General features: G+C 45.0%; 1 protein-coding gene across 2 annotated transcripts in view; it reads right to left on the reverse strand.

The window, feature by feature from the left end:
* Positions 1–8,874, reverse strand: part of ATXN7 (ataxin 7) — an 87,245-nt gene extending 78,371 nt beyond the window's left edge. For both annotated transcript variants that reach the window (XM_021695038.2, XM_021695037.2), the window contains exons 1-2: positions 8,562–8,874; positions 8,273–8,341 (exon numbers count right to left, since the gene is read on the reverse strand). In XM_021695038.2, coding sequence (XP_021550713.2) covers positions 8,273–8,341; positions 8,562–8,874 — 382 coding nt within the window. The remainder of the gene's footprint in view (positions 1–8,272; positions 8,342–8,561) is intronic.
* Positions 8,875–9,500: the final 626 nt, after the last annotated feature.

Consider the following 9,500-nt stretch of genomic DNA (forward strand, 5'->3'; position numbering starts at 1 on the left):
GAGGCTCCTTAAAGACAAACTTGAGGCTTCCAGAAAGAGGAGCAGTGCCATTCTGTACAAGCAGGAGCACGTAAATAACCACACTGGGCTGCCCTCTGCAAGTCAAAAAGAGAGGGCTAAAGGAAGAAACAAGAAATGTCAAATCCCACTTCTCATTTTTACTACGGTCCGAGAAAACTCGAAACTTGGGTTCATTTCCTACTCTCTGCCCCCTTGAGCATGCTGAGGTTTCCTCTCACTGCCAACATACGGCCTGCTGAAGGAAAATTGGCATCTCACTGCCTGCTGCCCCCCTGACAGTCCTGGTCCACCACTGGATTCGAGGCATGCTCAGGACACTTCGTTTTCATTACTGATAAAATTAACAGAATTAGCAATTAACATTCAGTGAACAGTTAGTCTGCTAGACACTGTATGAAGTGCTGAAACTGCATTATACAATTTGATCCTCCTAACCACTATGAGGTACTACTACTATTCCATTTTACAGGTCAGTCAACTGAGGCTTAGCAAAGCTAGGTAGCAAGTTACTCAACAACTATAGCTGAGATGTGAGCCAGGTCTGTTTACCTCCAGAACTGGTAAGTTGCCAGTACTGCCTCTAAAGTTGTCTTTTTCAAACTTACCACATGGAACTCCTTTTCTGCATAACTTCTAATAGCAGCACACAGAAGCAGGGCTGCATGACAGACACTTGGGGAAACGGATTTAAAACACTGGTTCTCGGGACGCCTGGGTGGCTCAGTCGGTTGAGCATCTGCTTTCGGCTCAGGTCATGATCCCAAGGTCCTGGGACAGAGCCCCGCATCGGGCTCCCTGCTCATGGGGTAGCCTGCTTCTCCCTCCCCGTCTGCTGCTCCCCCTGCTTGTACTCTTTCTCTCCCTCGGTCAAATAAATAAATAAAATCTTTAAAAATAAACAAATAATAAAACACTGGTTCTCAAATGCCAAAATAAATAATGATCTCCTAGAAGTCCATAAAGAAATGAGAAAAATAAGGACAATGCATTGTGCCTTTCTTAACCTTTCTTCAATTTTAAAAAACTGTTCCATATTCCAAAACAGTGGCCCTCATACTTTTATAATGGTAAGAATTATACATGTGTCTAATTATATATATCCTAGAATGCTAGCAACCCTAGCATTGGTCTCCAATTTATTTAAGAAACTTTCTGGTTTGAAATATAAAAGCCTGGGACCATTGGTTAAAAACATTCTTTTTTTTTTTTTTCCCTACTGCATTACAGTTCAAGATTGTGGAAAACATCAGTATAACCTGGGAGGGAAACATTTTCTGTTTTAAGACTGTGGATATAATTGATAATAACCTATGACTTTTGCTTGCCATAAGCTTACACAGAACAGAAAATGCATTTCATGTTAGCAGGGTCTTTATTACAAAGAGGAACGAGAACACTTAATCTAGTTTTACGTTGAGTGCCTGAAATGCAAAAATCATTCTTTTCCTTCTTTTGCTCATTTATAATAATCCCTGCTGTACAAGATGAATATAAATGTAATCCTCTGCCTTTCTCTCAAAAGTACAGTAACTCCAACTGTTAAGTCTACTAACAGGCTTCTTTTTCTCCTTAGAACTTCAATCAAAAAATACTTTAATAATCAGAGGGGCACATTTATTAAAAATACTGCCATAAACTTCGAATATCAATGTGATTAAAAGCAATCTTGCCCTGAAATGCTATTTAAATAGTAGAATTTCATTTCTTTTTTCAAGGATTCTTTCTAATGGCACAAATCCCAGATGATTGTGTTTGCTATCTGCTGCAACCTTAGCTTTCATTTAATCTTTTTTTTTTAAAGCCAATTACTTCTAATGCAAACCGCACACACTTCCCCTCTCCCTCAAAGAAAAGATTTTATAAAAGAACTGCTAAACACAACGTACAAATTGCTGTAAGGCACAGCAAGGAAAAGGCTCCAGTATCTTTAAAATAAATTTGGGGGGGGGGCAGTAAGGTTCAGTTTTTCTAGCCGAGGATATGGAAAACAAAGGTCATGGAAAACAAAGGTCACAGCAACCGGCTCAAGCTCATGAAAAGCAGGTGAGCAGTCTGGAATGGGCTCAGCACAGCAGAGGGTCAAGCATGTGGGCCTCGGAGTCAGGCAGATCTCGGTTAGTCTCTTACTTGTTTTGTGATCTTACTGAGGTACCTCATTTCTCTGAGCCTCAGTTTCCTCCTCTGTAAAAGGGGGAAATGGTAACACCGAGATCACACGGGTGCTGTAAAAATTACATAAGGAAAAACTTGTGGTGGCACAGAATGAAAGGTCTCGCCAAACTTAAGCTGTCCACACACGTATAAGGTACATTGTGAGATACGGCACTGAGAAGCACGATATCCTTGTAAGAAATGAGGCCACAGAACATGTAGGTCACACTCAATAATGATGCATAAATTCCTCATGCTTCACCTCCAAAGTTAAAAGTTCACAAAGAAACACAACTGTAACGGGAGTAAAGCTCGGGAATCCCATCCTACTACAGCTAATGTAAAGGATTTCCGTGAACAACAAGGCGTTGATGTTTGAGGAATTCAGCATGGATTGTGCCAGGTGTTACACTCCTCAGCAAGTACAAACTCTTAAAAATGTGAGATATAATGCACACATATAGAAGCTGTGTACCCTCTCCATCAATCAAAATGCAGACTTGTTTCCTGGTGAATCTGCCTTAGAATTCCCAAGACAACCTCCAACGAGGCTTCAGCTTCTCTAAGCCAAATGCAAGGGCAGAAATGCTGAAGAATTTGAGTTAGGTATCCTTTTGAAGATCCCATGAAAGTTCGATTCTTTCTCCATTCGGGCTTAACAGAAGCCAAACACCATCCTCACAGTTTAAGGCTCTTGAAAGCTGAGACAATAACAGCTCTGTTGATGCTCTGTATCTAAATTGCCCTGAAAAAGATCTATGTCCTAGAGAAGTGGCAGTGAATGACAAGAGTGGACAAGGATAGGATCCTTCTTACACAAAACCTTACATAGAGTCTTACGTATTCCTTCTAACCTAACATACTTCTTCAATACTGAACAAACTTTTGGTTTAAGAATAATGGATTTTAGTATTTTAAAGGATGTCCCCTTCAGAACAGAAAAGTACGAGGAGTACCAGAACCACATTCTGCAGAATGAGTTTCCCTTCATTAACCAAGGAACCCATGAGAACAAAAACTGGCAAACTTTTTCTGTCGATAACCAAACAATTTTGGGCCCGGCGGACTGTATGGCTTCGGGTGCACCTGCTCAGCTCTGCTGTTCCGTGTATGGAGAAAGCCACCACAGACGATCAGTAAAGGAATGGCTGGGGCTGTGTTCCAACGAAACCTTACTATGGACTCTTGACATCTCAATCTCATATGTTCTTCACAGGTCGTGGAATAATCATTTTCTTTTGAGTTTTTCCTTCAATGATTCACAATGTAGAAACCATTCTTAGCTAGACTGCAGGCAGGGTTTGGCCCACAGGTGGGCTATAGTTTGCATTAAAAGAGCTAAGGAGCCAGAATCAAAGGAAAGGGATCCCTGTTGTGGGAGGGTCTCTAGGCCTCCAGGGGGTCTTTCAAGTCAGTGCAGACTTTAGAGGCAGAGAGTCACATACATGAACTGTCAGCAAGGACACTGCCCACTCTCAATGCAGTCCTAACTCTCATCCACAAAGCATCAAGTGTGGGTGACCTGAAATGGAATCACCTGAGTGCTCTTTAAATGAGTATTAACAGAGTTCTGATGCAGTGAACTTGGATCTCACTGATTCCCATCTGAGGCTCAGTTTCCATCTCCACTTGAAATGTAGGCAGAATGCAGACCCTTGCACACCCATGGAAGAGGTCAGAAATGGCAGCCTGGCTTGCCTCAAAAGAATGTACAGCTCACATACAAGCTTCCATTTTGGAAGAGGCAAGGTGAAATCCATGTAAGCAGAAAAAAGAAAACCAAGAGAAATGATATGCTGTCTGGGACATGCTTCAAAATAATTCAATGTGGGGAATGGGGTAGAGATGAAACAAGATTGGGTCAGGACTCATTAGTTGTTTAAACTGTATGATGGATACAACAAGCCTCATTAAAATTTTTTCTGTACTTTTGTAGATTTCAAATTGTCCATAAGAAAAAGTTAGGGGAAGAAACGAGAGAAACCCTAGTGAAAAACAGAAATGTTCTTCACTTCAGGAAGAGGGTTTTATGCCTATAATGCAATTACTTTTACAGTACTTCACACAGATACCTATTTGTTTTCAGTAACTGACTATGAACGTTTTTTTTCCTAGGAAAGAAAAATTTGGTATTGATATGCTGACTCCGTCTGTGTTGATTGAAGCTACCCACCTCCTAGTCTGTCTTTTATTTTCTTTTCTTTTAATCTAGCTGCCCGTAGATGCCAACTAACCTCTTTTTCATCTTGCCCTAGGCTCAATTATGTCATCGTTATTATGACAGGGAAATCACCTATCATCAAGTGTGGATATCACTCTGGGTTGCCATCCTACTCCCTTGCCTAAATATCACAGATAAGAGAGGTGGTGTCCTGTCTGCACTTTCTGGAAAGTGTAAATGGAGTGCTAAACTCAGGACAAAGCAACAGGAAGTGCTGAAAGACAGCCTCTGGCCTTCCCTGGGGCCATAAAGCCTACCTCCCACAGAGTAGGTACCTGGGGGGGTGGGGGCTCACAGTGGAAAATTTATCATCTGCCCTCTTAATCCTTGAGTACTCAGTTCAATTTTTCTAAGTAGCCCAATTAATTCATTTTGGGCTGCAAATATTTACTGAGCACCAATGGTGCAGAAGCTGAATATGCCTCCATCAACAATGCTCCTGTCCTCTGGGAGCTGACATTCTAATGAAAGAGCCACCACATAATACATACTTTTCAATGGTGACAGGCTAAGTGTTTATTGGAAGGAAAAGTACAGGCTACTTTGACTGTTTTACAACAGGTGGCTTAAAAAGTTAGGGATGACTTCCCAAAGAAAAGGTCGTTTTTCCAACTCTACTGTTGACTCCCACAATGACACCATTTATTTTTTAAAATCTGCCATGAAGTTAAGGCATTTAACATTTTCATTTTTTAAGGCTCTCTGTATGTTCAGGCACTAATATGGAAACCTTAATCAGTTACTTATACCAATTGATTTCATCTAAAAATAATTTTGTTAAATGTAGAATTTCACAAGTCACCTTTAGAAAAGAGTAATTTGCCTTCTGAGTTTAATCGTTTGAAAAAAAGTAAAAATTATTATCCATCTTTTTCCACCCAGATCAACTCTGTTATCAACTAATATTACAAATTACAGAAAACAAAAGGCAATAAAAATAGGAGGATGCAAACGAAAAATAGGCTGACCCCTGAAAGATAACTGAAATTTTATCCTAACATGTGCCTACTTGTGTCAATAGGAAGAAAAGGGATGATATATTAGCTAAACCACAAATAATCTCACTTCCATCTAAATCAATAGTTCTAACCTCTCCCACAGCATTAGCCCTTGGGCAGTCTTGCCATGAGGGAACTAGCCAAACTAAGCTACAAGAGGAAAAAGAAAAAGACAGAAATCCTGGCTTAGCAGTTCTGAATTTGGGGGTCAGAGATACATGAAGGATCCTCGAGAATTCAAGAGAAGCTGTCGACACTTGCCCTAGAAAGTAGACACGCATACTTTTGCCTACCGTTGCAAGGCAACTACGACCATCCTGAAGCCCATTCGAGTCCCAGACTAAAATCCCCTGACCTAGATAAATATCGAATTCAGAAATCAAATCAAAGATTTTCAGCAGTTGAAAGGGTTGAAAGAAGTAGGATGCACAGAGTCCTTTTCCGTACGTTATCTCATTTAACATGCACTCCAACAACCTTGGGAAGCAGGTACCGTCATCTCCTTTTATAAAGAGGGAAAGCTAGATTCTGAGAGGTCAAATGACAGATGCAAGGTTAGGCAACCTGCTCTCACACCCAGGTTTTTAACCCATAGGTCCACGGTCATGACCCAGATGAGAACTCAAGGAGTCTTGTCCATAGTCCTAGATCTCTTCCAACATGGGAAGTTTCTGATTTTTAGTGCTTCAACTGTATGGTCAATTTATCTACATTTTCTTCTCAATTTAACCTCCTTGCCAAGAGGAATTAGTACAGATTTAGTTCCATACACCTCTTCTTGGAAGGAGATAATCCTAACCAAAGACAAAAGATAACTGTCCAATAATTTTTGATAATTTTAAAATGTATTTTCATTTCTTAAACAGTCCAACAGGAGCTGTTTGTTAGACAAAGCCCACTGCATGAGTGCTAAATGTTCTCATGCCTGAATTTTAAAACTGTCTCAGAAAATCCATCAAGTCACAAATGAATCAAGAACTGACTGAATTAAAAACTTCAGTCTCTACTCAAAACAGCCAGGCAGAATTTCAGCCATCCTGGCCCCTTCAGCATCCTCTGAATGGTTAGAGTACCTTTTAAAAAATAGCACCTTTAATAATCACTCATCATTTGATAGGTCAGAAGCATACACAACCAAATCTATGACCCTTTTTTGCCTCAAGAAGGTAGTTGAGAGGTCTTAGATCCTCATGGTAAAATCTGATGAATACGTCCCAGCAGAAAATAATAAATATGGCAAAAACTGGGTTCAGGCCACTAAATTTGGTTGGGTCAGTCCAGACCAAGTTGCCCAGTGATACACTAATACACTTACTCACCCTCTATTGGGGAATTACCAATAATTAGCACGCTGTTTTCAAACAGATTTAGAAACCCTTTATGGGAAATGTATCCACACCCAAAGAATAAAAACTAAGAACAAGAGTGGGTCAGGTCCTCTAATGCTCTACTCCAACTGCTTCCTATGAGAGTTGCCACCTAGTGATTTTAATTTTTTAAGCTCAGGCGGACTGCCAATTCAACACTAAAACCGGACTAACAACTGATTTTTCCTATTGCAACATCGCCAGCCAAGTCCTTTGCTTTCCCTCTCTTTCCTTCGAACTCAAACAGCGATTCTCATTTTCAAAATCAACTAATTTGCTCTATAATCTGTTCCAACTGGAAGCTCTCACAGAGCTGCCACTGGTATTACTCTTCCTGCGAGTGCCAAGAGGCCAACAAGAGGCCAGTTCAAAACACCAAAACAGCGAACATGAAGAAAAGAGAGGCTCTAAAAACAAGAAGTAAATATGGAGACAGAGTAACAATGGGCCAACTCTGGACTTTAAAACATTCAGCTCGCCAAAGTTCTACCTATTCTTGGGCTCTGGACAATAATTATGTCGAAGTAAACGGCTACACATGAGGAATGAAATTGCACTGGGGAATATAAACTCAGTATTTTGGACACCAAACCTAATGTAAGGCCTTGTCCTTAACTACCACTGAAAGAGCAACTTAGACTGAACCTAAAGTCGACTGGCCTCCAGAAGTCCTTTTGGACGGCACTGTGCCCAGGCCTGGCACAAGCATTAGATAGCAAAGTTGACTATTCAAAGAAAAATAAAATCTGAAAAAAAAAAAAAAAAAAGTCTGACGATTTCTAGATACCTGACCTTTCATTTGGAAACATACCTTTAGCTACAAGTATTTGCCTAAGTATCAGTTTTATTAAAAACTGACAATAATTAGACACTGGTTTCACTAACTATGGACACTAAACGCTTGTTTCACCATATAAAATTCTGGACTTTTTCCTGCCCTGATCTTGGCAGCTCACACACAAAGTCTGAACAACTGCTCCTCAGTTGTGATGATCCCTCTGAGGCATCCTAAACTTTGTAGCTTAAATCCCATAGAAATAAGGCTACACAGATAAAGCGTTATCTTTTCTAAAAAGTTTGAAATCAATTTTGATTGCCAGCAGAAAATTTCTGGTGGCAAGATTTCCTTTCCAAAGCCTCCTAAAGCATTCGTGGAAATGCTTTCGAAAGCTAAGAATTCCTTTCTCCACTTGTGTTTGTTGGGAAGAGGGTCAGACCAGAAAGGATTTGGGTTAAACTCACTGCCGGTCCCCAAACCTTATCACTGAGCAATGCAGCTCATGCTGCAGCAAGCCAGGCCTCGAAGTGAAGGGTTCCAGGACGCTCCCCATTACAGGAAGCCCCGGAAACCAGATTTTCCAAACGTTCCGCTCTCCCCCTTCTTCCTCCTCAGACAGCAGCATCTTCGCGGGGGTAAGGAATGGGTAAGGTGGGATGAAGTCCCCCACCCGGGCGAAGCGAGCAAGGAAACTTCCTCAGGGCTTGCAGAAACTCCAATGGGGGGCTGGACTCACCTTCGCGACAGAGCCCCATGACTTCGCGGTTTTTCCCAAACTCCTTGAAACTTTCATCCAATTCCGTCCCTAGGAGATACACACACACAGGAGGAGGAGAGAGGCAGATCAGTGGCCGGGAGTGTGACGCACGCTCACGCACGCACGGAGTAGGTGCGGGCACCTCCGCGTACCCCAACCGAGCGATAGCATCTCTGACCCCCGAGGGGGCGGGTCACAGGGTGGGGGGAAGGGTCAGAGGATGAGGGACAAGGGGGGACTTGGGGAAGAGGAGGGCGTGGACACTCACCGTCCTTCCCAGGAAGTTTGGAAGCCTCGACCCACAGATTCCACGACTGTCCCAGCATCGCTTCTGGACTGGGCAGGGGCCTGCGCTCCCCGACGGTCGCCATTGCGGCGGCGGCCGAGGTGGAGGCGGCGGGGGGGCCGCCGTCCTCCGGCCGGAGGCGCCGCGGCGGCGGCGGCGGCGGCTGCTGCTGCCGCTGAGGCTGCGGAGGCTGCTGCTGTTGCTGCTGCCGGGCGGCCGCCGCCGCTGCTCCGCCCGCTGCCGCCGCCGCTCGGCGCGGCTCCCCCCTGACGTCATCCACGGCCCGCTCCGACATTCTTTCCGCTCCTACAATGTAACAAAAAAGGGGGAAAAGAGTCGCGCGGGGGCCGCTTTTAAGGAGGCGCCGGGGAGTTCCGGCGGCGTGCGCGGCCCGCAGGCCGGGTGGGGCGGGCTGACAGCGCCCCCCGGCCGCCCAGCCTTCCCAACCCGCCTCCTCCGAGGCCACCCCCCGCCCCGGGCGCAAAGTCCGCGGCGCGGGCTCGCTTTCGCTTTCGACTCCCGCGGCCCCTCGGGGGAGGGGACGAGCCGGCGGCGGCCCGCCACCGCGGCACAGGGTCCCTTGCCGGCCTTTGCCGCCGAGACCCGCACGGAGGCCGGCGCCCGGAGCTGCCTCCGTCACGGCTGCCCGCGGCGGGGAGGCCCAAAGACGCACCCCCGACCCTCGGGCTGCCCACCCTGAGGCCGCTCGCATCCCCGGGCCGGGCCCGGCGGTCCCGCTCCTTCCTTCCGTCCGCGCGTCCGTCCGAGCGGCGGCGCCCGGCCGGCTCCCTTAAGCAGAGGCGCCTCCCGCCGCCTCCTCCCCCTCGCCGGTCCCTCCCTCTCAGCTCGCTCCGGCGAAGTTTGCACGTCAAGCCCCCGGAGTGGAGCCAGGGCGAAGTCGGAAACGCAGCCACCTACGGA

Source organism: Neomonachus schauinslandi, chromosome 1, assembly GCF_002201575.2.
Source record: "Neomonachus schauinslandi chromosome 1, ASM220157v2, whole genome shotgun sequence".
In the NCBI taxonomy this organism is placed as follows: Eukaryota; Metazoa; Chordata; class Mammalia; order Carnivora; family Phocidae; genus Neomonachus; species Neomonachus schauinslandi.